The 27,968-nt window shown below is 49.5% G+C and overlaps 2 protein-coding genes across 2 annotated transcripts in view; one reads left to right on the top strand and one right to left on the bottom strand.

Annotated features, from left to right (window-relative positions):
- The window catches only part of PPIL2 (peptidylprolyl isomerase like 2), a 30,122-nt gene extending 28,431 nt beyond the window's left edge, over nucleotides 1-1,691 (top strand). The window contains exon 22 of the transcript XR_008379688.1: nucleotides 1-1,691. The gene's annotated coding sequence lies outside the window, so the exon portion shown is untranslated.
- On the bottom strand, nucleotides 1,579-27,667 carry YPEL1 (yippee like 1). Its single transcript, XM_053589519.1, has 5 exons — nucleotides 27,486-27,667; nucleotides 9,734-10,017; nucleotides 3,869-3,912; nucleotides 3,547-3,655; nucleotides 1,579-1,718 (listed from the first exon to the last, which is right to left on the bottom strand). Exons 2-5 carry the CDS (start codon nucleotides 9,848-9,850, stop codon nucleotides 1,629-1,631), a joined length of 360 nt encoding a protein of 119 aa, XP_053445494.1. The 5' UTR covers nucleotides 9,851-10,017; nucleotides 27,486-27,667; the 3' UTR covers nucleotides 1,579-1,628.
- Between the last annotated feature and the right edge of the window lie 301 nt (nucleotides 27,668-27,968).

Consider the following 27,968-nt stretch of genomic DNA (forward strand, 5'->3'; position numbering starts at 1 on the left):
GCTAGCTCCGATGTGCAGGGATGTGTCAGGCCTGAGTCCACAAGGAAGCATCTTGCTGGGCCACAGCCAAGTGCAGAGGCTCACGGAGCTGTACACTGGTTCCCCACCTTTGCCGAGCTGCGGACATGCTTAAAGAAACTTCAGTAGCTGTCACTCCTGCCGACTCGATGCGTCTCAGTGGTGAGCCAGGCAGGCCACAGCCCAGGGCAGTGGCAGAGAGGGTGCCCAGGAGGATGCTCAGGGTGAGTGGTGGGTCAGAGCTGTGTTGAGGCAGGGGCTGGGGTGAGGGTCCTTATCTGCTCACACTGTCACTAGGCTAGCCTTGTCAGAGGGCACTTTCAGAGCCATCTGCCAGGCTGAGGGACATCTAGCTCAGGATTCTCCCAACCTCCCCAGCCTTCTGCCTACTTCTCTGCCCTGAGTCAGGTCAAAATGTTGAAAGCCAGACCTTATTGGGAATGATTTTTGGCCTCTATATTCTCTGCAAATTGCCAAAACCCTCTTGTAGTGCACTCCCCATAGAGGCATGGTAGACAGGTGGGTTGTAACTTAAAATGTGTGGCAAAGGAGATTAGGAGATTGCACAAGTCCCCTCTGCAGCTCATGTGACAGTACCAGACAGGGAGGGGGTAACTTCCTCTAGCAAACCAGACATCTTCATTTACAAGGTTAAAACCTATCTTGCAATTTTAACTTTTTCTGAAAAAAATTTAAAACAATGTGGCAAATCAAGTTTTGAAGTTTTTCCTGTGGCTTCTGGCCTCTTTCATATTCAAAAATAATTTCTTTTTCTTCAAGTACATCAGGGTAGAAAATGAAATCCAACTTTGCCTCTGTCCAGTGTGCTACCATGGAAGGTGCAACCCCTGGCACCAGCCCCCACAAGGCTGTCAACTCCGTAATGGTACCTCCACAGGCCCCTGGGACAGTCTTCTGTAAGGACTCATTCATTTGCTTTCTAGATAAGGGATCTATTGGCTTAAATAAACAAGATGTTCCACTAGACACATTTCTCTATTTATAGCTTAAACTAAAATGTTATCAGTGCTGTCCTTTGTTTTTGAACAGGCTAAAACGTAAAACACCCTTAGTATATAAGTTTGTTGACTGAATCAGAAATATTCTAAATGAACACTATGCCTTAACAATTCATCTGCAAGAGGAATAACCAATCTGTAGTTTTGTGAATTAGGGAAAAAAGGGGGGGGGGCTACAACACCTTCACCCTAAAAAAGGGAGAGGTGAAATGTGCTCTCCAAAGAGACCCTGACCCCGTGGCCGTGAAGCCTTCATTTGGTTTTCTACTGGACCTACAAAAGCACAGCCAAACTCTGCTGAGGGCACAGGTTAGAAGATATTAACTAGGCAGGTAAGTCATCAGTTGCTTAAATCTTTCTCTAAAACTTGGGAAGTTAGAAACAAGCATACGTGTGAAGAAGACCTAGCTCAGAGGAAGCCCTTACCTAAGGAGGTGGCCTGCGGGGTCCAAGTGTCCAAAGCTACTCGCGCGTCTACACTGTGAGCTCAAAGTTCAAGAAACGCTGTCATCCAGGATGTTCCTATGTTTCTGTTGCATTCACAGTTTCTTTCACAAAATAGTATTCAAAAGAGAATGGAAAGTTTTCTCTTTACTCCCAACCATTGTCTTTGATCATGTGAGCAAGCTCAATAATAAACTTTCCTTCTTTATATTTCTGACTGCTCTCGAAGGCATGTTCCTTAAAAAAAAAAAGAAGTAGATTTAAGAACAGAATCAGTCTCGTTTTCAATTTTATTACATTCTTGGCAAAAAACCCAATGTCAAGAGTATCATCTATACCTAGATGTTCCCTGAGCCATGTGCGCTGACCCAGTGCCAGAAGGGATCTGTCCCAGGTGACAAGTCAATCAAGGCAGTATAGGTTTACTTTGCATTTGTCATGAAACTTGTAGGGCAATGTTAAGGCAAATCTGTCTACCGAAAAGTGAGGGGCAACTTAGGAGGTATGAAGAGGCACGAGATACTGTGCTTCAGGGAATTCCAAGTCAAATAAGACTGAAGGCAAGAACAGGGAGAGCCTGGACCCGGATCAGAGGCGTCTGGGAAGAGGCCCCTTTTCAGGGGAGAGGGAGGGCATATTGAATGTGTGGCCTGGTGCTTGGGGATGTGATGCAGCTGACTGGGAGGAGTCCTGCCCACCAGGTGTGCTGCAACAGCAGTAAGATGGGGACACCACACGGTGCCTGAAAAGGGCAGCAAGGCTTCCTGAAGGGAGGCCACCCACGCTGGGGCTGATGGTGCCGGGGGGCTAGGTGTGGGCAGGCCTCAGGGAGCAGCAGCCTGTGTGCCCTCACAGCTCATGGGAATCTGAGAGATGACCAGAAAGCTAAGAATGAGAGCTAGCAGGTAGCCTTGACTTGAAGAACATCAAAGCCAGAAATGAGGACTACACCTTAAAAAAAGGGTCAGTGTGGCATTCAGGAGATGGCCAGGGGACTTCTGCTAGGACAGCAGCTGTCAACACCTGTGCACTCCAAACCAGGCAGGCTGTCAGGGCTGCTGGGAGGAGAGAACTGGGAATCCTGGCACCAAGGGCCCTACTCTCCTGGACAAATACCACAACCAGGGTGTGTGGGTGAGGGGCAGGAGGGGCAGGAGGGGCAGGCTGGTCAGCTCAGGATAGAAGATCCAGAGGGGGAGAAGCAGAGGTGAAGGCTACGGCAGGGAGGAGTGGTGACAGCGACCTTCAACTCCAAGTCCTCAGAGAAGGGGGTGGGTCAAGCCCCTGTGGGCGGGCAGCCAGGTGGCCCTGTGTCCCAGACCCTAGCAGGCCCCGAGAGCTCTGGGCAGGCCCAGTGAGGTCTGCTGGGCTCACCCCACAGTTCCACCTGACCTGGGCAGCGCGGGCAGCCCCGAGCCTACACTCCATTCGAACCCGTTTCTAAAGCAGCTCGGGGGCGGCGCCTGTGGCTCGCTAAGGCGCCAGCCATATACACCTGAGTTGGCGAGTTCGAATCCAGCCCGGGCCCGCCAAACAACAATGACGGTTGCAACCAAAAAACAGCCGGGTGTTGTGGCGGACGCCTGTAGTCCCAGCTTACTCGGGAGGTGGAGGCAGGAGAATAGCCTAAGCCCAGGAGTTGGAGGTTGCTGTGTGCTGTGACGCCATGGCACTCACCCGAGGGTGACAAAGTGAGGCTCTGTCTCCAAAAAAAAAACCAAAAAAAGAGGGCGGCGCCTGTGGCTCAGTGAATAGGGCGCCTGCCCCGTATACCGAGGGTGGCGGGTTCAAACCCGGCCCCGGCCAAACTGTAACCAAAAAATAGCCGGGCGTTGTGGCGGGCGCCTGTAGTCCCAGCTACTCGGGAGGCTGAGGCAGGAGAATCACCTAAGCCCAGGAGCTGGAGGTTGCTGTGAGCTGTGTGACGCCACGGCACTCTACCGAGGGCCATAAGGTGAGACTCTGTCTAAAAAATAATAATAAACAAACAAAGCAGCTCGGCTCGGAAATGCGTGCGCGCTGAGCGTCGTCCCCCCACGGCGCGGTCGGGGCGGCCGGCACTCACGTATTTCCAGCCGAGCGTGGTCTTGCAGTTCTCGCAGTAGATGTCGGCGACCGCGTGCAGCCCGGTGAGGAGGACTCTCTCCTCGGCGGGGCCGCAGCCTACGTTCACCCTGGGGACAGACAAGCCGCCCTGCTGGGGGCCCGGCCCGGTGCACCCGGGTGCCCGCGCCACCTCCCCGGAAACCGGGGCCCTCTCGGGGGCAGGCTGGGCCCTTCCACCCCCTGGAGCCCCTGGGAGCCCGGAGGAGGCAGCTGCGCCCCGGGAGTCCCCGCAGACCCGGCTGGGAGCCCCCCGCCCGGCAGACGCCAGCAGAGCTACTCACACCGAGTTGAAGAGGTAGGCTCGCCCCTGACTTCCCTGAAAGGACTGCAAAGAAGAAGGCGGCGTTAGAAGGCTGGCTGTGGTCGCGCAAGGGACAGCGAGTGTACGTTCTGGAAGGAAAGTGGACAGGGCGTGCTGGGGGCTGCCCGTGGCCTGGGGCCTGCCACAGCAACGCCCACTGACCAGCGCAGCAAACTGATTGTGAGTCTAGTCTAGACTGAGTCACCAAGTAGCTGATTTTGGCCGCTTCAACATTGTGCAAGTGGCCATTTTGTAAAAATATGGCAGTTTTTCCCCCTTTTTTTGTGACAGTCTCACTCACACTGGGCAGAGTGCAGTGGTGGTGGCATCACAGCTCACAGCAACCTCACATTCCTGGGCTCAAGCCATCCTCTTGCCTCAGCCTTCCAAGTAGGTGGGACTGCAAGTGCTCACCACCACACCCAGCTAGTTTTTCTATTTTTAGTTGAGACGGAGTCTTGCTCTTGCTCAGGCTAGTATTGAACTCCTGAGCTCAACCATTCTACCTGCCTAGAGCGTTGGGATTATGGGCATGAGCCACCCTGCCTGACCCAGAATCACTTTTTAAAATAGGGAGCTACATTACTGCTCCATCCCATTAGAAGAGTTCTGAGATGGAATCATGAAAGATTTCTCCACCCAAAAACCTATAGCTCCTCAAAATCCTCTCCTCCCTGCATGTTCTCCAGCAGTCCAGATACATCACTGTCTGCCAGATGTTAGGGGGCAAGGCCACGTTTCCACACTCTTCCATTAAACTAGAAATCAAGTTGCAGCCCAAGATGTGATTCCTTGCTTGGAGAAAAGGCCCTTCCAGTGACATCTCACTCCAGAAAAACATCATCAGCTAAGAAACAGCTCACAATACACTGACGTATTCTCAGACGTTTGAGTGTGAAGGAGCCCAAAGAGGGCATTTGTGCCACCCTTATATACCCCGGTCAGTGCTCACAACCTTCACCCCACAGGCCAGGAGGAAATGCAGATGGAGAGTCTGTCGGCGCTGGTGCCAATCTCAAATGACCAACATAACATGCTTGGACTTAAAAATAAACAAAGAAATGCAAACCAAATCAAGAACACCCTTGTTTTTTCTTGCAGTTTTTGGCCGGGGCCGGGTTTGAACCTGTTACCTGTGGTATATGGGGTCAGCGCCCTACTCCTTGAGCCACAGGCACCACCCCTTTTTTTTTTTTTGCTTGTCACATTAGCACTAATTTACGTAGCTGACAAGAATGTTGACTGGAACACACTTTGACAATATCCAAATGTGAAAGGCACACAGTGTGCAATCCAGTGGTCCCACTTCTGAGAATGTACCGTAAACAAAAGCAGCTTGAGCAAGTCAGGAAACGGACTGGAATGGCCACCGCCACGGCACTCACAGCTTAACACGTCAACTGTCCCCAGGTGTGGGGTTCACGCAGGTGCTGGTGACGGGCCTGCCGGAGTGCTCAGGGAAAGATGGCCATCAGATATTAAGTGAAGAAAAGTGAGCTGGAAAATGGGTGTCAGGTGAGTCCCTTGTTTAAAGTGAAAGATGTTTCTATAGATAAAACAAAAACAATAGACAGACAACAGATGCCAAAGTACTCTTAGTAATAATTCCAAGGAATGGAGCTAGACCAGACAGGGGGAAGAAGCAATTCTTATGTTACTTTATACATACACATTATGTAATGGGTGATTCTGAGCAATTTCCTTTATAATTAAAAAAAAGCAGAGCCCTTAGACAACCCTTGATAGACCTCTCACCTGAGCCTGAAAGACCTTTGCTTTAAGCCATTGAGATGCAGGACACTCTCTCTCTTCTACCTAGGCTGATGCTAGTGGAGTTTTGATTTTATTTTTTCTGGGTTTTTTAAATCCAGCTGGTACTGCAGTATGTGTTTTGGTTTTAAAATACAGCTTTCAGAATTAAAGAGAAGTATTCCCTTACGTGGTTTTCTAGGATTAAGAATATTATCCTTGGGTGGCGTCTGTGGCTCAGTGTGGTAGGATGCAGGTCCCATATACTGAGGGTGGTGGGTTTGGCCAAACTGCCCGGCCCTGGTCGAACTGCACCAAAAAAATAGCCGGGCACTGTGGTGGGCGCCTGTGGTCCCAGATACTCAGGAGGCTGAGTCGAGAGAATCGCCTAAGCCCAGGAGCTGGAGGTTGCTGTGAGCTGTGACGCCATAGCTCTCTATTGAGAGCAATAAAGTGAGACTGTCTCTAAAATATATATATATATATATATATATATATTATCCTACATCAAATTAGACTTTTCACTCACACATCCTTATTAGCTTTCAATATTTTGTTCTGAATATCCTTCTTCTCTCACCTATTCTAAAAGTCCTTATTTATGAGACAGAACCTTGCTCTGTTCCCAGATTGAGCACAATGGTATCATTATAGCTCATTACAATCTCAAATTCCTGGGCTTAAGTGATTTTCTTGCCTCAGCCTCCAAACAGCTGAGACTACAGATTCACACTGTAGCAACACCTGGCTAATTTTTCTAATTTTTTTGGTACAGAAGGGATCTTGCTCTTGCTCAGACTGCACCCAAATTCCTAAACTCAAGCAATCCTTGCCTTTGGCTCCCAGAGTGCTAGAATTACAGGCGTGAGCCACCATGCTCATCCCGAAAGCCTTTATTTTTTAATTTTTTTAGATACTTTTGGCCAAGTGGGGAAAGTCCATATATATTTTATATATATATACATTTTCTTTTTTTGAGACAGATTCTGTCTTGTCCCCGGTAGAGTGCTATGGCATCACAGCTCACAGCAACCTCAAACTCTTAGGCTCAAGTGATCCTCTTGCCTCAGTTTTTCTATTTTCAGTAGAGATGGGGTCTTGCTTTTGCTCAGGCTAGTCTCAAACTCATGAACTCAAGCAATCCACCCACCTCAGCCTTCCAGAGTGCTGGGATTACAGGCATGAGCCACCATGCTCACCTGAAAAAGCCCCCCCCGCCTTTTTTTTTTTTGGCAAGTGGGGAAAGTCCTTATTTATTTTTTTTTTTTTTTGGCCGGGGCTGGGTTTGAACCCGCCACCTCCGGCATATGGGACCGGCGCCCTACTCCTTGAGCCACAGGCGCCACCCGAAAGTCCTTATTTTTTAAACAAGGTTTGTACCAGGGATAGGGGCAGCTCTGTGATTCAGAGTTTACTCTGACGAGCGTGGGGTCCACAAAATTCATCTGTAAATTAGGGCAGGAGGTAAACAGTTTAGGCTTCCCAGGCTGTATGTTTCAACCCGTCTGTAAACAGATTAGCACAGCTGTGATCCAATAAAACTTTACAAAAACAGGTGGCATGCAGCAGATCGGGCCTGCAGATCATAGATGGAGCCTTCTAGCAATCAGAACTGTACGAGAACAGGCTCGTGTGACCCAGGGGATTACTTGTTAGTGACAAAGGACCTAGAGGCTGTCAGTGGTTCTGTTCGACATAGTAAGTGTTCTTTCCAGTTTCAGTAAACTCCTTTATCTGCAATCGCTGTGAAAGGGGGAGTTTATGCTGTGCGTCACGTCACCTTCATCACCAGCTGAGATGCAGGTCTGACACCTCTCAGCAACTGTGTGTTTGGAGAGCTCAGTTTGGAGCTCAGTGTTGGAGTTTCATCCTGAAATGCTCATTTAATGTCCTCACTGATCATGGTTTTCACTGACTGCCCAGTAGGCTCCTGCTCTTGATGTAATCCTTTTTCTGAGACAGAATCTCACTCCCGTCCCCCTGGGTAGTGTTGTGGCGTCACAGCAACCTCAAACTGTTGGCCTCAGCAATCCTTTTGCCTCAGCCTCCAGAATAGCTGGGACTACAGGTGCCTAGTTCTTTTTTTTAGTACAGATGGGGTCTCACTCTTGCTAAGGTTGGTCTTGAAATCATGAGCTCAGGCAATCTACCCGCCTCAGCCTCTCAGAGTGCTGGGATTACAGGGTGAGCCACTGATGTAATTCTTATATCAGTTCCGTGCTTCGGGGTCCTTCTCGCATTCCTTCTGGGCCCCTTAATAACAATACATTGTCGTGCTTCATGAAAAAGACTGGTCATGGCTCAGCACCTGTGGCTCAAGCGGCTAAGGCGCCAGCCACATACACCTGAGCTGGAATCCAGCTTGGGCCCACCAAACAACAACAGCTGCAACAACAACAAAAAAAATAGCCAGGTGTTGTGGCAGGCGCCTGTAGTCCCAGCTACTTGGGAGGCGGAGGCAGGAGAATCGCTTGAGCCCAGGAGTTGGAGGTTGCTGTGAGCTGTGATGCCACAGCACTCTACCCAGCGTGACAGCTTGAGGCTCTGTCTCAAAAAAAAAGACTGGCCAGGAGCAAAGGCCCATGCCTGCAATCCCAGTACCTTGGAGGCTAAGGCAGAAGGATCACTTGAGCCCTGGGGTTCCAAACCTGCCTGGGCAACACAGTGAGATCCTATCTTTAAACAATTTACAAATCTGCTAGGCAAGGTGGTGCGTGCCTACAGTCCCAGCTCCTCAGGAGGCTAAAGCAGGAGGATGGCTTGAGCCTAAGTCCCACACTACAGTGAGCTGTGGCTACCACTGCACTCCGGCATGGGCAACAGAGCAAGATCTTGTCTCTTAAACAAAATAAAAACCCTATGTGGTGCCTGACACTGACCAGCTGCTGAGGTGAGAGGTCTTAGCCAATGCACAGGGGTCAAAGGCTCAGTGACAACACCAAGCCACACACTGCCTTTCATTAACTTACAATGTAGTCTCGAGCTGAAGCTGCCTCAGGAAACACACCAAGGCAACAAGGTGCGAGGAGCTTCCACTTCTTACCTGAACCTTCTGAACGGACAGAGGAGACACAGGGTTTGCTTAACAGTTTTTATTTCAGATGATGGACAGAAACGAGACAATCTCTCATTATTACCTAGTGAAAATACAAGCGGATAAAATGTTCTTCTAATTGACTTAAACCAGAAATCTAAGAAGAGACTCCTGAAAGGCACATGTTCCTTTCAGAGCAGTGTGAGGGTCAGGCTACTCAGGAGGAGAGTGGAGGTGGGGGGTCATGAGTCTGCTGAGGATGGGTGGAGGTCATACCCTTGCTCAGTGCAGGTCAGGGGTCACGGCCTGTGAGGACTGTCGTTTCCTGAGGGAGTGCTATCTCATTTGATACCTGCTCAGCCTTCTCAGGGGTTGAGCAGATTCGTCACACGCTATGATACAGAGCTGAGTGGAGGGGGGGGCCGGGGCGTCCTCGTCATATCCCAGGGCTGCCTGTGGGTCCCTCGCATGGAGCCCATCGGGAGCTTGGCTCCAGGGCCCCAACAGGCCCTGGCAAAGGCACCCCACCCTCCTGGAACTTTTCCTGAGCAGCCCCTCTCCTTTTTAAGCCATTCTGAGCTTTATAAATGTGTTTCCTACAGATTTCCTAGACTTTCTTTGCTCTTTCAGTCCTCACTGGCTTTACGTGAACTGCTGCTCAGAGAAGTAACGGTCCTATCCTGCTCCTCAGAGTCCTTGGGAGTCTGGAGGCTAGCCTCCAAAACCACTCCCTGTGCCCAGATCACGCCCAGGATGGTGGTGTGGCCATGTGGAATCACGCACACCACTGTCACCAATGCTGCCATGAGCTTCTAGACTTTTAGGGCACAGCAAATTTAGGAGGGCATTTGATGGTTAGTATTTGTCTACTATGTAGGTATCACGATGACAGGCTATCATTGTGCTACATCTTTGGTGTGGGTGTGTAACAAGAGAGATTTTATTTAGGAAGAAGGAAGAAAAGTTTAGAGCACTTCCAAAGAGAGTTGGAAGTGGGTCCCTCTCATAGAGGAAAAAAGATGAGCGAGACCTACATCAATTCTTTTGACATAAGCCACTTGCCTTGGAGATGAGCTCATCGTGGTTGGCCAGGTGGGCTCTGCAGTGGATACAGCTGTACGTTCGGTGACAGTTCGGCAGGTAAGCTTGGAACGTTTTGGATTTTGTCATTTTCACCATCTCTGCTGGGCACTCCTCACTCAGCTCCGGGCTGGCTCTGGAAGACCCTTGGCTCTGCTGGGCTCTCTGACAAAAGAAACACTGGAAAATGCACGCAAGAGCCGTTGTTGTTCTGGAGGGCGTGTGGCACTGTCCACACAGCTGGGACGAGAGAAGAATGTCACCACCTGTTGACCAGACACAGCCGAGGGTTACAGAGAGGACGAGACACAGCGTGAAGGTGTGTGTAGGAGGCTGCTGCGTTCTTAAGAATGGGGAAGGAACTAGAAGTTAAAGCTCTGACTCTTCGATGTTAATTAGTCACAAAAAGAACACTAATACTGGGCGGCACCTGTGGCTCAAAGGAGTAGGGCACCGGCCCCATATGCCGGGGGTTGCGGGTTCAAACCCAGCCCTGGCCAAAAAAAAAAAAACTGCAAAAAAAAAAAAAAAAAAAGAACACTAATACCGAGTTGCTGTTTGCCCATCCCACATTTAGCTACAAGCGGCAAATAAACTTGTTTTACAATACAAATAACTTGAGAAAAATATTTGATCGAATATTTCTCAAACCACATTTGGCTTTGGGAGACATGAAAGAAAAAGTGCCAACCAGACTGTGTCTGAGCGAGCCAGCAGCATGCTGGCCCCACCTCGCCCCAATCCTGGAATTCATGACTCAAAGTACTCATTCATGAATATGAGTGATGGATCCGGTCCAGGAAGAAGTCCTCATACATGGGCAAATGATATTCATCAAGGTTGCCAAGACAAGTCAGTGGGGAAAGAACTGTATTTTTAACAAATGAGACTGGGGCAACTGGATATCCAATTGAAAAAGTTAAGTTGGACCCTTACCTAACACCATATATAAAAATTAACTCAAAATTGGGCAAGGTAGCTCATACCTATAATCCCAGCACTCTGGGAGGCTGAGGCAGGTGGACTGCCTGAGCTCACAGGTTCGAGACCTGCTTGAGTCAGAGCGAGACCCTGTCTGTAAAAATAGCCAGGCATTGTGGCAGGTGCCTGTAGTCCCAGCTACTTGGGAGGCTGAGGCAAGAGAATTGCTTGAGCCCAGGAGTTTGAGGTTGTTGTGAGCTATGACGCCATGGCAATCAACCGGGGCGGGGTGGGGGGAGGACAAGGTGAGACTCTGCCTCCAAAAAGAAAAAATAAAATAAACAAATAAAAGACCAAAACTTAAATTAAAAAGTAAAAATTCACTCAAAATCAATTAAAGGATGGGTGTTCAGGCCTGTAATACCAACACTTTGGAAGGCCAGGTGCTGCCAAGGAGGATCACTTGTATGAGATCCATACCTACAAAAATAATTTAAAAATTAGGGCAGGTGTCCGTAGCTTGGAGAGTAGGGCACTGGCCACATACACCCAGACTGGTGGGTTTGAATCCAGCCCAGGCCAACTAAACAACAAAGACAACTGCAACAAAAAAATAGCCAGGCATTGTGGCAGGTGCTTGTAGGCCCAGCTACTCAGGAGGCTGAGGCAAGAGAATCACTTAAGCCCAAGAGTTTGAGGTTGCTGTGAGCTGTGACACAACAGCGCTCTACCGAGGGCTGGACATAATAAGATTCTGTCTGAAAAAAAAAAAAATTAGCTGGGCATGAGGCGGCACCTGTGACTCAAAGGAGTAGGGCGCCAGCCCCATATACCAGAGGTGGGTTCAAACCTAGCCTTGGCCAAAAACTGCAAAAAAAAAAAAAAAAAAATATTAGCTGGGCATGGTGGTATGTGCCTGTAGTCCCAGTTACTTGGGAAGCTGAGGCAAGAGGATAGCTTGAGCCCAGGAGTTTGAGGTTGCTGTGAGCTATGACGTCACTTGTACTAGGCTGGGTGACAGAGCAAGATCTTGACTCATTAAAAAAAAAAAGGAAAACCGGCAGAGTGGCAGGTACCCTGAAGTCCCCCCGGCACAGAAGGCTGAGGCAAGAGGATCACTGGATCCCAGGAGTTCAGGACCAGCCTGCTAACCTTGCAAGACACCATCTTAGTTTTAAAAAACTAAAGAAAAACATGGCCGGGTACAAGGGTGCCCGTCTGTAATCCCAGCACTCTGGGAGGCCTGCTGCCTGAGGCCAGGAGTTCCAGACCAGCTCCAGTTATAGCAAGACCCTGTCTCCACCAAAAATAGAAAAACTTAGTCAGGTGTGGTGGTACATGGCTGTAGTCTCAGCTATTTGGGAGGTTGAGGCAGGATAATTGCTTGAGCCCAGGAGTGTGAGGTTACAAGGAGCTACAGTGACGCCAAGGCACTTTACTCAGGGTGAGAGAGGGAGAAAGAAAAAGGAAGGGAGGAAGGAAGGAAAGAAAAACAGCCCAAATGATGTAAGGAAGGAAATACCAAAGAACCAACTAAACAGAAGAGAAAACTATGAATACACTAGCCTCAACAAAGCCAAAAGTTTGTTTCTTAGAAAAGATGAATAAAATTGACAAACCTTTGGTAAGACTGATCAAGAGAGAGGGAGGTAGGAGGGACAGAGGTAGGAGGGAAAATGCAAAGAAATTGAATCACTGGTAAAAAGTTTCTTTCCTAACATATACACACATAAAACAAATCTGCAGGCCCAGACAGCTTCACAATTCACTTCTACTACACTTCAAGGAAGGAATAATTACAAAATAACAAAAACTTTTCCAGAAAAGAAAAAGAGGAAGCACTTTCCAACTCATTTAATGTAACTAGTTTATCCTTGATACCAAACCTCAAATAGGACAGTAAAAGAATGACTTTTTTTTTTGAGACAGCATCTCACTATGTTGCCCTCAGTAGAGTGCCGTGGTGTCAGCTCACAGCGACCTCCACCTCTTGGGCTTAAGAGATTTTCTTTTTTTTTTGTAGAGACAGAGTCTCACTGTACCGCCCTTGGGTAGAGTGCCATGGCGTCACACAGCTCACAGCAACCTCTAACTCTTGGGCTTACGTGATTCTCTTGCCTCAGCCTCCCGAGCAGCTGGGACTACAGGCGCCCACCACAACGCCCGGCTATTTTTTGGTTGCAGTTTGGCCGGGGCTGGGTTTGAACCCGCCACCCTCGGCATATGGGGCTGGCGCCCTACTCACTGAGCCACAGGCGCCGCCCATTAAGAGATTTTCTTGCCTCAGCCTCCAAGTAGCTGGAACTACAGGCACCTGCCACAATGCCCAGCTATTTTTTGGTTGCAGTTGACATTGTTGTTTAGCTGGTCCAGGCCAGATTCAAACCTGCCAGCCTGGGTGTATGTGGCTGGAGCCGTAACCACTGTGCTACGAGCACAAGCCAAGAATGAAATTTTTTTTTCTTTTTTTTTTTTTTGTAGAGACAGAGTCTCCCTGTACCGCCCTCGGTAGAGTGCCGTGGCGTCACACAGCTCACAGCAACCTCTACTCTTGGGCTTACGCGATTCTCCTGCCTCAGCCTCCCGAGCAGCTGGGACTACAGGCGCCCGCCACAATGCCCGGCTATTTTTTTTTTGTTGTTGCAGTTTTGCCGGGGCTGGGTTTGAACCCGCCACCCTAGGCATATGGGGCTGGCGCCCTACTCACTGAGCCACAGGCGCCGCCCAAGAATGAAATTTTCTATAAATTTTTTCTCATGAATCATGATGAAAAAATCTTAATATCACCAAATAAAATCTAATACTATTTTAAAAGGATAATACACCTTAAACAAGTTGACTTTACTAAAGGAATATAAGATTACTTAACATTGGGCAGCGCCTGTGGCTCAGTCAGTAAGGCGCCGGCCCCGTATACCGAGGGTGGCGGGTTCAAACCCGGCCCCGGTCAAACTGCAACCAAAAAATAGCCGGGCGCTGTGGCGAGCGCCTGTAGTCCCAGCTACTCGGGAGGCTGAGGCAAGAGAATCGCTTAAGCCCAGGAGTTGGAGGTTGCTGTGAGCTATGTGAGGCCACGGCACTCTACCGAGGGCCATAAAGTGAGACTCTGTCTCTACAAAAAAAAAAAAAGATTACTTAACATTAGAAAATGTAATTAAATTTACTGCCTATTTTTTCTTTTAATATGTTTATCTCACTAAATGCAGAAAAAATATATGACAAAATTAAATATCCATTCAGGATTTTAAAACCATTCTATGCAGGCTAAGAACATAAGGGGACTTCCCTAGCTGTTAAGAGATATTTACCAAAAACCCACACATGGCCATTTGCTGTGGCTCACGCCTGTAATCCCAGCACTCTGGGAGGCCGAGGCAGGAGGATCACGAGCTCAGGAGTTCCAGAGCAGCCTGAGCAAGAGTGAGACCTTGTCTCGACTAAAAATAGAAACACTAGCCAGGTGTTGTAGTTGGTACCTATAGTCCCAGCTGCTTGGGAGGCTGAGCCAGGAGGATTGCGTATACCTACGAATTTGAGGTTGCTGTGAGCGAGTCTGACACTATTGCACCGTAGCCTGGTTGAGAGTGAGACTGTTTCAAAAAACAAAAACAAAAACACACACATTGTACTTAATGATAAAATTTAGAGAAAATTCTTTATGAGATCAGGAATAAAGCCAGCTTGCCTTCCACACCATCAGTTCTATTTAACATTTTACTGAGTTCTTAGCTGGCTAAGTAAGATAAGAAATAAAAATTAGGCATAAAGAGTATAAGGGGTAAATATGCTCTCACACAACAGCCTAAGAATAGTATAAATCCAAAGACCTTTCAGAGTGTGTCCTAAGGGAGTGCTAAATAAGTGCAGAGACAGACCTTTCTCATGACACTGGAGAGATGTGAACTCCCGCACATCTCATTATTTTACCCCAGAGCTATTGAGACAGTGTGGTTCCAGCACAAGCCAGAGTAACAGGTCAATGATATGAACATTGACCCCATAGAAGCCACCAGACTGCACGGCGCTGACACTTCAGGGCGCTGAGAAAGAACAAATTTTTCCAAGGGAGATGATGCTGGGAAACTGGGTATCTACAGAAAAAAACAAAGCTGTGCCCTGTTTCATGCTATATGCAAAAATTAACAGTTGATCACATTTCTCAACAGAGATGACCATCCAACAGGACTTCTGTGGAGAATATAAATAGATACATAAATTCACAGACACCTCTATCTTCTTAAATGAAGCACATTTCTTTCTTTTTTATACACAGAGTTTCACTTTATCGCCCTCGGGAGAGTGCTGTGGCGTCACAGCTCACAGCAACCTCCAGCTCTTGGGCTTAGGCGATTCTCTTGCCTCAGCCTCCGGAGTAGCTGGGACCACAGGCACCCGCCACAACGCACGGCTATTTTTAGAGAGGAGGTCTCGCTCTTGCTCAGGCTGGTCTCGAATCTGTTAGTTCAGGCAATCCACCTGCCTTGGCCTCGGAGAGTGTGAGGATTACAGGCGTGAACCACCGCACCTGGTCCCCTCAAGTTTCTTTAGAATCAAAGACAAGACCTTACTTTAGACTTTTTGTTTTGTTTTGGAGACAAGGTCTCTGTCACCCAGAGTACAGTGGTGTCATAGCTCACAGCAACCTCACACACTTGAGGCTCAAGTGATGCTCCTGACTCAGCGTCACAAGTAGCTGGAACTACAGGCACCTACCATGTTCAGCTAATTTTTCTATTTTTTATAGATACAGGATCCTGCTCTTGCTCAGGCTGGTCGTGAGCCTCAAGTGATGCCCCTGCCTTGGGCTCCCAAAGTGCTAGGATTATGGGCAGGAGCCACTGGGGCTGGCCACATTTAGCCTGAATACGTTACATTTTTTTTTTGATTTTATCTGCTGCTCTAACCTATAGGACTTTTATGAAAAAAAAAAAAAAAAGCATCCTTTTCATCTTTGGTCCACTTGCTGACATGCCTTGGGGAGGTCCTGGGGACAAGAGTCAACTCAGTCACCACTCTGCATGAGCCCAGAACCACCCCAGCTCTGCTTCCACACCCAAGAGTCCCACTTGGTCCACGAGGACATCGCCAGAGAGTATGTCAATAGCTTATTCAAACCCACGCACGTCCCACGAATCAGCACTGCCCAGTAGGAAGGGATGGGTACGTGCCGACCTCACTCCTCACTGTGCCTTCACTCAGGTTCAGTCTTTGCTTTATTATCTTCATTCACATTTCTTTTTGAAAATGAGACAAATTAAGAAACTTCTGTTTTCTCTCTTCTCTCCTTTCCCTGGGCTTCCATTTAACAAAGAAACTAAGAGGCTTGGCGCCTGTAGCTCAGTGGTTAGGGTGCCGGCCACATACATCAGGGCTGGAGGGGTTCAAACCCAGCCCGGGCCTGCTACAAACAACAATGATGACGACGACAACAACAACAACAAAAATAGCTGGGCATTGTACCTATTACAGGTGGGCACCTGTAGTCCCAGCTACTTGGGAGGCTGAGGCAAGAGAATCGCTTAAGCCCGAGTTTGAAGTTGCTGTGAGCTGGGACACCATAGCACTCTACCCAGGGTGACAAAGTGAGACTCGGTCTCAAACAAAACAAAGAAACAGTATTAAGTGAAGGGGCTGAGAGAGACAAGAATCTTCCTCAAAAACTGGTTACTGAGTAACCGGTTACTCAGGTTTCCAGCACTCACAAATCCCTGCTCCCAGTGACTTGAATAAAGAATTACAGAACCTGTCTTTGGCTTTCTTCATCACTTTTTTTTTTTTGAGACAGAGTCTCACTTTCTTGCCCTCAGTAGAGTGCTGTGGCATCACAGCTCACAGCAACCTCCAACTCCTGGGCTCAAGCGATCCTCCTGCCTCAGCCTCTTGAATAGCTGGGACTACAGGTGTGCACCACTCTTGCCTGATGTTTAAAAAATACTTTTTAAGCTACCCAGGCTGGTCTTGAGCTCCCAGGCTCAAGTGATCCTCTGACTTCAGCCTCCTGACTGGCTGAGATTATATGCGTGAGCTAACATGCCCAGCTCTCAGCTTTTTTCTTTCTTTTTTATTGAGACACAGTCTCACTTGGTCGCCCTCAGTAGAATGCTGTAGGGTCATAGCTCACAGCAAACTCAAACTCGTCTCAAGCGATCTTACTGCCTCAGCCTCCCGAGTAGCTGGGACTATCGGCACTCACCACAACGCTAGGCTATTTTTAGAGAGGAGGTCTCGCTCTTTTTTTGTGTGTTTTTGAGACAAAGTCTCAAGCTGTCACCCCTGGGTTGAGTACCATGGCATCATAACTCACAGCAACCTCCAACTCTTGGGCTCAAGCAAGCCTCTTACCTTAGTTTTTCTATTTTTAGTAGAGACCAGGTCTTGCTGTGGCTCGGGCTGGTCTCGCACCTGTGAGCTCAGGCAATCTGCCTGCTTTAGCCTCCCAGAGTGCTGGGATTACAGGTGTGAGCCACCGCACCCAACCTCTTCATCACTTTTAAACAAATGGTATCACTTTTATTCATAATTAGAAAGGACAATACCCCCCATTTTTAACCTTTAGTTCCCTTCTAGTGAAACGGCACCTCTTTTTAATTGTGGTAAGAACACTCCCACATGAGACTGAGCCTGCTGCCCCACATTCGGCACAGCATGCTGTGGCCCCCAAGGACGCTGCTGCAGGTCTCCAGGAATCACTCCTCCTACTCACCTGGAACTTCACGCCTGCTGATGAACAAGTCCGTGTACCACCCCCAACCCTGTGACCACCATTCCGGCCTTTGAGTCTGTGTGGTCCCTCTCTGGATGCTTTGCCTGAGTGGAGCCATGCAGTGCTCAAGTGTGTCTGCCTCACCTCACTGAGCGTGACATCTTCAGAGTCTATCCATGTTGTCCCCTATTGCAGAATTGCCTTTTCTTATTTTTTTAAGAAATTAATAGTATTTCCACAAAATGTGGTATATACAGACAAGGGACAGCACTTTTTTTTTTTTTGAGACAGAGTTTCACTTTGTCACCCTCAGTAGAGTGCTATGGTGTCACAGCTCACAGCAACCTCAAACTCTTGGACTCAAGTGATTCTCTTGCCTCAGGCTCCCCTGTAGATGGGACCATAGGTGCCCGCCACTACACCTGGCTATTTTTAGAGAGGAGGTCTTGCTCTTTTTTCGTGTGTGGTTTGTTTTTTTTTTTTTTTTGTTTGTTTGTTTTGAGACAAAGTCTCGAGCTGTCACCCCTGGGTAGAGTGCCGAGGCATCATAGCTCACAGCAACCTCCAACTCTTGGGCTCAAGCAAGCCTCTTTGCCTCAGTTTTTCTATTCAGTAGAGATGAGGTCTTGCTTTGGCTAGGGCTGGTCTCGAACCTGTGAGATCAGGGCAATCCAGCTGCCTCAGCCTCCCAAGTGCTGAGATTACAGGTAAGAGCCACTGCGCCCAGCCAAGGGACAGCACTTTTAAAAGTGGCCATTTGCCAAAGGTTTTCTGTTATTTTGAGTGACTAACTGCAGGCCATCTTTTAGAAGAGAAAATGTAGCTCCCAGGACACACTAGAATAGTCTCTGTGGTTAGCAAACTCTGGGCTCAGGTCCCTCCAGCACTGGTGCACCTCTGTCCTCTGCGAGGAACACCTTTGGTTAGTGTGCCAGGTGGGGCACAGCAAACAAGGGTCCTACAGAGAGTACAGTGGCAAAATCTGCCAGAGGGGTTTTATTTTTTAAGTTGGTGACAGGACATAGATATCCATTAATCTTTTTTTTTTTTTGTAGAGACAGAGTCTCACTTTATGGCCCTCAGTAGAGTGCCGTGGCCTCACACAACTCACAGCAACCTCCAACTCCTGGGCTTAAGTGATTCTCTTGCCTCAGCCTCCCGAGTAGCTGGGACTACAGGCGCCCGCCACAACGCCCGGCTATTTTTTGGTTGCAGTTTGGCCAGGGCCGGGTTTGAACCCGCCACCCTCGGTATATGGGGCTGGCGCCCTACCGACTGAGCCACAGGCGCCGCCCAGATATCCATTAATCTTTATTTCTTACCTGTAAGTAACATATTCTTTTTAAGGATGACAGAAAGATGCTGCATTAAGTGAAAAAGACTCACACACTATCCCTCCCCAAGATGGAAGCAAGGCTCCCTTGACTCTCCGGAACCTTCCGTGTATACGTGCTATGTACTTCTTCCCAACCTCTCTACACTGTGCTTAAATCCTCTGGTATGTTACAATGTGAAATGGCCGGCCCCATATGCCAAGGGTGGTGGGTTCGAACCTGGCCCCAGCCAAACTGCAACACAAAAATAAACAGGTGTTGTGGTGGGCACCCGTAGTCCCAGCTACTCGGGAGGCTGAGGCAAGAGAATCACCTAAGCCCAGGAGTTGGAGGTTGCTGTGAGCTGTGACGCCACGGCACTCTACCTAGGGCAATAAAGTGAGACTCCTTCTCTTAAAAAAAAAAAAAAAAGAAAATTTAAAAGACACCCAGTGCTTGCAGCAATCTGGGCTCATAGCTGAGTCATGGCACTAAAAAAATTAATTAAAAAATAAAAAAATAAAAGTCACCTAGGTGGCTTTATTAAACCCAGGTAGCGGCTGGGCGCAGTGGCTCATGCCTGTAATCCCAGCACTCTGAGAGCCAAGGCAGGACGATCACTTGAGTTCAGTTTGAGACCAGCCTGAGCAAGAACAAGACCCTGTCTCTACTTAAAATAGAAAATCTAGGGGTGGCGCCTGTGGCTCAGTGAGTAGGGCGCCGGCCCCATATACCGAGGGTGGCGGGTTCAAACCCAGCCCCGGCTGAACTGCAACAAAAAAATGGCTGGGCTTGTGGCGGGCACCTGTAATCCCAGCTGCTCGGGAGGCTGAGGCAGGAGAATCGTGGAAGCCTAAGAGCTAGAGGTTGCTGTGAGTCCTGTGACATCATGGCACTCTACTGAAGGCGGTAAAGTGAGACTCTGTCTCTACAAAAAAAAAAAAAAAAATAGAAAATCTAGCTGGGTGTTGTGGGGGGCGCCTGAAGGCCCAGCTACTCCGGAGGCTGAGGCAAGAAGATCGCTTAAGCCCAAGAGCTTGAGGCTGCTGTGAGCTAGGCTGATGCCACAGCACTTTTGCCCTAGTGATGAAGCAAGACTCTGTATAAAAAAAAAATAAATACATAGGGCGGCACCTGTGGCTCAAAGGGGTAGGGCGCCGGCCCCATATGCTGGAGGTGGCGGGTTCAAACTCAGCCCCGGCCAAAAAAAAAAAAAAAATAAATAAATACATAAAACCAGGGGGTAGGAAAAAAAAAATCATTGCCCAAGCCCCCGGACCATAAAAGCCACTTAAATATTTGAAGACTGAGTAAAGAACAAAAGAACTCCTCAGGTGGAGGCCAAGGAGACAGAGGCTGAAACACACTACTTTCCAGGAGAAATGGCCTCCACACTACGAACTTGTTAAAGACACAGACTCACAGGTGCCACTGAGAAGCCTCGGCATAGCTTAGGCCATGGGAGCAGCTGCAGGTTCATCCCATCCAGACCCATATGTGCCCCCACTTGAGGACCTTAGTTCCCAAAGAGCAGTGCACAAGCCGGGCCTGCACCAATGCTGTCCAGGAAGGCCAGTGCTGCATCTGCTGTGGCCCCAAGCTGGCCACAGAAAGTTCCAGGAAGGATTCTCATCTGCTCGTGTACAGGGTCCTCCACGCTGGTGTCATCGGGCTGAGTCCCGGGTCTGAGTCTGGAGCTCCTGGGGTGACTCAACTCTTGTCCCAGACAGGAACTCACCCTTTACACACCCAGCATGTGTGCTCCTGAGGGCCTGCAAGTTTCCAGGCTGTTTCCTGGAGAAGCAGGCATCCTTGTTCATGGGCAAGTATCGACCTGAAGCCACAGGCTTTCCGCTACTCAGTTGTGTCTGGTCTGAGGGAGACAAGCATCAGGCAAGGGCAAATCCCCAGAAGGGGACCCTCTAAACGCTAGTGTTTGGGGGAGGAAGAAGCAGTGTGTCCCCATCCTTAAGCAGCAAGAGGAGACCCACAACCAGCCACGGGCCCTATCACCCTAGGGGCCTCCAAGCCATGATGTTCTCTAGCTGCTCAAAGGGAGTGCTCCTGGCACAGACATGATGCCCAGGGCCCTAGCCCTGCCCACCGTCCTTCCCCCTCCTGGGATGTCCCACAGAAAGGGTAAGCCTCTCAGATGTGGGGGCAGATGGGACAACACTTCAAACCCCAGCTCTATCCCTCTGCCCAGCAGTTTCTCTGCATCTCAGTTATCTCACCAAGACCCCAATCTGACGCCACTAACTACTTCTGGACAACTAAGGGAAAGTGCTCAGCCCAGGGCCATGAACAGTAAACACTGCAAGTCAATAGTATTACCAGAAAGACTCCCATGTCCGACCAGAGGGGCCTTGCAGTTAGTTTCCCAGGCACTTATATGGAGACCTTCATGGTGTGGTCCCCACCCCAGGCTTCAATGGTCCCTGTGCCTGTACTGAGCCGGGTCTGTCTCAGCGCCCACTGTCAGCCCTTCAAAGGCAGCAGGGCTGTGTCTCACCACAAAGGAGCCTCACAAGTGTTTCGAGCAGGCTTAGTCCTGATGGTCCCCTGCCCTTAGAGGAGGTCCTGGCAGGCAGTGGCCAGGTCTGAATGTGTGGCCACTGAGGAGCATGTTGTGTTGTGTCCTGCTGTGTTTTAACTTGCCTTTTAAACTCAGTATCCACTGTTGAATTTGAGAAATCACAGCCAAGTTTTCAACCAACCAATGTGCAAATGGACTTTTTCAAGATCTATTAAAAATGAAGAACAGCCTTGGAGTAACTGAGAGGAAAGTGCTAGGCACTTTGCCCCGCGAGTCACTGTAGCTATGGCCCCATCCCAGAACCTGGGCCAGTCCATGGCCTGTGAGGATCCAGGCTGCACACAGGTGAGTTGGGGGAGCGAGTCCCTGCCCCACCCTGGGACAGCGGTGGGAGAGTGAGCAAAAGCTGCATCTGTCACTGTCTGTTGTCATCCCTAGACATGACCATCTAGCTGTAGGAAAACAAGCTCAGGGCTCCCACTGATTCTGCATTATGGTGAGTTGTATAATTATTTCATTATTTTATAATGTAACAATAATATAAAGTACAGAATATTTGTAATGTGCTTGGATCATCCCAAAATCATCCCCCCACTCCACCTCTAGGCTATAGAAAAATTGTCTTCCATGAAACTGGTCCCTGGTGCCCAAAAGGTTGGGGTCTGCTATACTATAGGACATCACATCCCCTGAGTTTGGAGGGCAGCTGCCATGCCCCCAAATAGATATTAATGTGGGGGACGTTTTCAGAGCAAAAACAATTTTGTGGATTCCAGAAATGTCTCTCCTAAAAATAAGCATGTAGAATTATTTTAAGAGAATGTGAATCAGGCCCATGTCCATATGGTGCAGTTAACACACTTCTAAAGACAAAAACACTGAGGGACAAAAGGAATAAAACCAAAAGCAAAAGCTCAGACACTTACTGGGGTGGAGCACAGACTGCCCAGGCCCTGGGGCACCCCTTCCTCTTTCTGTCTTCACCCCCTTGCAGGCACCCCTGTCTCTCTCTGCCCCAGTAATTTTTAAATGGGGTGCCATAGCACACTGCTGTGCCATCAGAGGATCTTAGGTGTGTCACAAAAAAAATTTAAAGATCATTGGGCGGCGCCTGTGGCTCAGTGAGTAGGGCGCCGGCCCCATAGGCCAAGGGTGGCGGGTTCAAACCCAGCCTTGGCCAAAACTGCAACAACAACAACAAAAAAAAATAGCCGGGCGTTGTGGTGGGAGCCTGTAGTCCCAGCTGCTCGGGAGGCTGAGTCAAGAGAATCGCGTAAGCCCAAGAGTTAGAGGTTGCTGTGAGCCGTGTGACGCCACGGCACTCTACCTGAGGGCGGTACAATGAGACTCTGTCTCTACAAAAAAAAAAAAAAAAAAAAATTAAAGATCATTGATTATCTTTAAAAGAAGTTCAAAGCACAGTAAATATATTTTTTCGCTTTTTTTTTTTGATTAACATAATTTAAGTGTGCCATAGAAGTTTAACTTTAAGTGTTCAGTTAGATACAAAAGGTTAAAAACACTGTTCTCGGCTGCTTCACGTTCCTCCAGCTCATCCATACCTGGCAGCTGAGTTTGGCTCCCAGTGTCCCCCAGCTCCTCAGGGTGCTGTGAGGTGGAAAAGGAGGCACCAGGTAGACAGGGATGTGAGCACCAGGACTGGAGTTTGCAAAGTAGGCTGAGAACTGGGTTGTGCACTGGTTGTGGTAAAAACATTGCTGGCATCCCGGGAGGACAGAGTTCCAGGGAGAGTGGGGGAAAAAACATTGTTCCTGTGGTCTTGCTATGTTCAGCCAGAGTGCATACAGAAAGCAGGGTCCCAGACAGGCAGCATGTGCTGGGACATCAGAGTCCATTTCCCCTGGGAGGAAAGAGATGGCAGGTAGAAGGTAGCAGTGCCACCCAACTAATGGCTCCCCTGCTCCCTCTAGAGCCACCTGGGCCCAGCAGCTTCTTGCCTCTGCTCTCTGGTAGTGTCCTTCCCTCTGCACGGTGGAGCCTCCCCCTGTGGGCTCTGCCTGTCCCACTGCTCCCTGGAACTGTCCTTGGCATTAAAAAGCTGAAAAGGCCACTACTATCACAGAGAAGATGGACAACAGATAAAACTGCCACCTCATGAAAAGGAACGCTGCAGCTCCAAAGCCTCATACCCAGTGCAGCCCTGGTCTGTGCCATCTACTGTACGGGAATGGTGTTGAGTCAAGAGCCATCATAAGGGATGTTATGTTCTTGCTAGTTCCCCCACGCAGGGAACTGAGGCCCAGAGAGGTTCACCACCCTGCACAAGGTTGCACAGCTAGTAAGCTATGGACCTGCAGTCAAAGCCAGAGAGTCTACACCTTGGACCAAAGTCCTTGTAGAAACGTGATCAGATGCTCAACATCACTTCACTGATGCAAGGGAAGGCGCACTGACTCCTGTCTTATACCTTGCAGGCTGGCAACAGTTTTTAAAAAGTTGATAACACCCTGGCAAGGGCATCCTGTGACCCAGCCATTTGGCAACACCCATCAACATTTCTGGGTGCATGGCTGTGGACTAGGGGTCTTTCTCTGGAGTTTACCTTTGGGCTGACTGGCACATATGCAAAATAACTGAATAAGAGCTGTTATAACAAAACAACAGAAAGCACCGCGAGTCTAACCAGAGACTTGGCCACATGCCCTGGTGACCGTATATCAGAAATACGGCTTCAGGCTGAGGACAGGAGGGCAGTGAAGGTGATTTCCTTTACACTGTCTACTATTTTGTACCTTTTGATTTTGATGCCAAGTATACATACCGACTCTACAAACTCACAGAGTACATACAGTCCCGGGTATGGAAAAGCCTGGAAGGAGCTCCATCACAGGGCAATAGCGCAGGCACAATTTGCCTTCAGTGGATCTGGCTTCCCTTTCCACACTCATCCGTTTCCTCCCTGCTTGAATTACAGGATGAAAAGCTGTCCTGCACATTTCAGGAACTTCAGCCTTGGTGGTTCTGGAGTCATGCCACCTATATGGCTGCTCAGAGACAAAGCTCCCCTGGCCCTCTGTGGTCTCCTCACCAGCTCCTGCTCTCTGAGGAACCCAAGGGGCCCAGCTCCTGCACTGCCCAGTGGCCCAGGCACCTCAGCCCTCCAGGCCACCATCCTCCATCTCTCCTCCTGCCTGCACTCCAGTCCTGCCTCTGCCATCTTCTGGGAACTACTGACCATGTGTTTGTACTGAATCTTTCTTTCTGAAGAACCTATAATACATTCTTGTTTATTTCTACTGGTCACAAAGTTTCCCCCGCCTTGTCCTTGGGACACATGCTAGCAGAGGTGCCTTGCTTCCTGCTAACAAGAAGGGGAAGACGTAGTGACCACATGCTACACCCTCTGCTCAGCTGAAGGGACAGGAACTTGGCCTGGAAGACTGGATTGACACGAAGAGAAGAAGTGGGGAATCAAACTATTTCACTGAATCCCATGCTAAATAAAACCTAATCAGACCCTAAGCCCTTTCTTAGAGAAAGGGAAAAATCAGAGATATGAGGCATCAGAAAGGGGGCACTTCTCAGGCTGAGTGTGGCACCAGAGGGAAGCAAGCAGGTCTGACAAGAGAGATGCTGTCGCTGTTGGGACAAAGTTGAGAGGCTTCCCAAGGTTTGATTCCAAATGTGCCATATACATGTATTTGTTGGCTCTGGGACCTCAAGCCAAACCCTGCTATCTTGTCTGTTAAATGGAGCAACACACAATTCACAGGGCAGTCAGGAGAGTTAAGGGGGGTGGCTCTTTGGTTGCTGTTTAAATGCCTGACAAGTCCCTCCCGACAGCGGCATCCTGTCAACGTCATACATGGCAGAGGGTCAGCAAGCTCTGCACCTTACTAAACCCACTGGCAACTCTGGCTCTGATCCCACAGCCAGGTCGGTGCCAAAAGTCTGATAGTGGGAGGGGCTCTTAACCCCTTCCTGGGGTGTGGCCAGCAATGGGTTAGCTCCAGGATTCCATTTTAACATCGCAGCTGACAGTTCCTCATTACCTCAGCGTCTCTAACAGAGAAGGAATGTCACCTGGCTGGGGGAAGTGATTTCATCCTCTTAATTTCCTTCCTCAACCCCACTCACACTGCCCTCTCCAGAGCCCTGAGCCCTCTATATCCTGGCTATTCAGAACTTTGTCTAATTTCCACTCAATCTTCTCCTTTGTCAAAATTCCCATTCCCTAGAAGTTTCACTGATTATCAGAACTACTTACAAAAACTGATTTTAAATCAAATGTATCTCTAGTGAAGTGTGTCAGAGAACTGATTGAAAGCAGGAGAACTGCCATTGCTTCTTCACATTCAAGACCACTTTGTTTATCAGTCTTCCAGGGAGAAACAGGTGAGCACTGGCCTGGCCCCTGGGCAACTGAGTGCAGACACGTAGGTGCGGAAGAACAGATGTTACCTGCATACTGCTCTCAACATAAAGAATGCTTTACAACGTATGGCACTTCAAAATGGAAAGGTTTCGTACCTGGAGTTAAGTTAAGAGAATGATTTTTTCATCTTGGCAAATGACTATAGCAACACAGGATGGTAACAACAGGGAAACTAGGTCTGGGGTATATTGGGATTGTTTGTGCTACCTTTGCAACTTTTATGTCAATCTAAAGTTATTCCAAAATAAGTTTATTTTAAAAACAGAAAGACTATTGCTCAATTTGGTAATTAAGATCGGTTATTTTTTTAAGCGCCAAATTTGGGCCAGACCCTGTGCTGCACTATGGCATAGGGCAAGGTAGGATTTAGCCCCGGTCCTAGCCCTGAGGGGTTCCCACAATGCTCTACGCTGTGGGGTGCAAGGGAAGAGGCACAAAGTCTAACCCTCAGCATCAGCATTCCTCAACCTGCCAGGACTGTTGCCCAAGGGCCCACAGCTGGTGGTAGGGGAACCAGTATGTGACTGTGAGACTCAATGATGGCCACCAAGCACAGCTCCGGGCACCGGGGGAGAGGCGCAGGAAACATTTCCACCTACAGCTTGCTCAGGGGTAAAGCACCTGGAAAGGTTTTCCAGGGGAGATAAGCCTTCAGACCTGGGTAGCAGTCAGGGGCTGGTGGGTGGAACAAATAACATTCCTACCAAAGGAAAAAGCATGTGAAGGTGGATGCGTTTTAGTTTTGGTTTTCTTCAGTGGTTTTTTTTTTTGAGACAGTCTCACTTTGTCACCCTCAGTAGAGTGCTCTGACGTCATAGCTCACAGCATAGCTCTTGGGCTCAAGCAATTCTCTTGCCTCAGCCTCCCAGGTAGCTGGGACTACAGGCACTCGCCACAATACCCAGATGTTTTTTCGAGAGGTCTCGCTATGGCTTATGCTGGTCTTGAACCCGTGAGCTCAGGCAATCCACCCGCCTTGGCCTCCCAAGTGCTAGGATTACAGGCATGAGCCACCACACCTGGCCTAGTGTTTTTGTTTTTTTTTTGAAATGGGGTCTTGCTGTGTTGCCCAGGCTGGTCTTGAACTCTTGGGCTCAAGTGATCCTCCCAGATCAGCCTCTGGAGCAGTTGGGACTACACTGCTCCTGGGTAAATACCTTTCAGACATAGGAAGGAGGAACACAACTGGCCAGAAAAGGCTTGGGGTGGGGATATTGATGTCGTCCATGTCCATTACTGAAAATAGAATCTCAGCTTTCTTTCCATCCTGGATTTCAGCACATAATTTGGACATCAAAGATGTCAATCAGAGGCAGGCAAGGCCGAGGCAGGACCCTACTTGGTAGGTTCCAAGCTCAGGCTTCTGCAGTCTCCTCATTAATAAAGACTAGTGCTGAGGACGATTCCTTTTAGTCATGGCCTTTATGTGGGCAATTTGAAGACGTCTCCCCATTTTAATAAACATTCCTAGAAGAACTCTTTTTGTCCTCATATTCTTCAACTGCGACCGTATTTTTTAATAAGGGAAAACCCAACAATTACAATACCAAGTATATGGCCCATTTTCTGCAAATCTTTTCATGGTGGGGGGCGAGGACGGCGGGGAGATGGAGAGAAGGGAGAGAGGGGAGGAAAAATAAAAGATTAGGCTTTGTCATCTGTTCCAAAACTGGGTGATCCAAACAGCAACAAATCAAAAAAATCAAAACAGAACAAAAAAGTCGACAGGTCGGTCAGCCCCGCTCGCGCCGCCGCCCGCCCGGATGCCCAACAGGTGCTTCCCGGACCGGCCCGCAGCCACCGCGGCCGCTGGTCGCCACAAAGTAACCGCCCGCGCAACTGTATCGGGGCCCGCCCGTACTCACGGCCGCTCGGCGGTCCGCGCCCCGGCCCGCAGCGCCCATCCGGCCCGGGCCTCGGTCAGCGCGGGCTCTGCTCTCTAGGCGGCCCCGGCGCGGCCCGGGACGCGCTGCGGCCGTTGGCGCCTCGGCAGGGATCGAGGCATCCTCCCGCCGCCGCCCCGCGGGCCGCCTGCCCTTTGTTTTGGAGCCGCGGCCCGGCCCCGCCGCCGTTAACGGCCTCGGAACGCGGCGCCGGCCAATCAGAGCGCCGCCCCGCCAGCGCCCCGCCCCTTCCCCCGCCCCTCCTCGCGCGCCCCCGCCCCGCGCGCTCCGCGCCGCTGAGCTCAGCGGGCACGCACCGGGCTGGGCGGGGCGGAACAGCACGTGCCGCGGGGCGCGCCACGCTCCTATTGGTTGGCTGCCCGGGCGCGGCCTCGGAGCCAGCCTGTAAGGGCCGAAGGGTGAGGGGGCGGGGCCGCGCGGGGTGGTGCAGGCGCCGAGGCGGGC

The sequence above is a fragment of the Nycticebus coucang genome, chromosome 4 (assembly GCF_027406575.1).
Source record: "Nycticebus coucang isolate mNycCou1 chromosome 4, mNycCou1.pri, whole genome shotgun sequence".
Lineage (NCBI taxonomy): Eukaryota > Metazoa > Chordata > Mammalia > Primates > Lorisidae > Nycticebus > Nycticebus coucang.

Excerpts from the sequence above, each read along its gene's own strand:
- YPEL1 (XM_053589519.1), bottom strand. The coding sequence starts at position 9,850 with ATGGTGAAAATGACAAAATCCAAAACGTTCCAAGCTTACCTGCCGAAC. Across the intron at positions 3,913-9,733 it reads ACGATGAGCTCATCTCCAAG|TCCTTTCAGGGAAGTCAGGG; the intron begins GCAAGTGGCTTA and ends TCTTCTTTGCAG. Across the intron at positions 3,656-3,868 it reads GCCTACCTCTTCAACTCGGT|GGTGAACGTAGGCTGCGGCC; the intron begins GTGAGTAGCTCT and ends GTCTGTCCCCAG.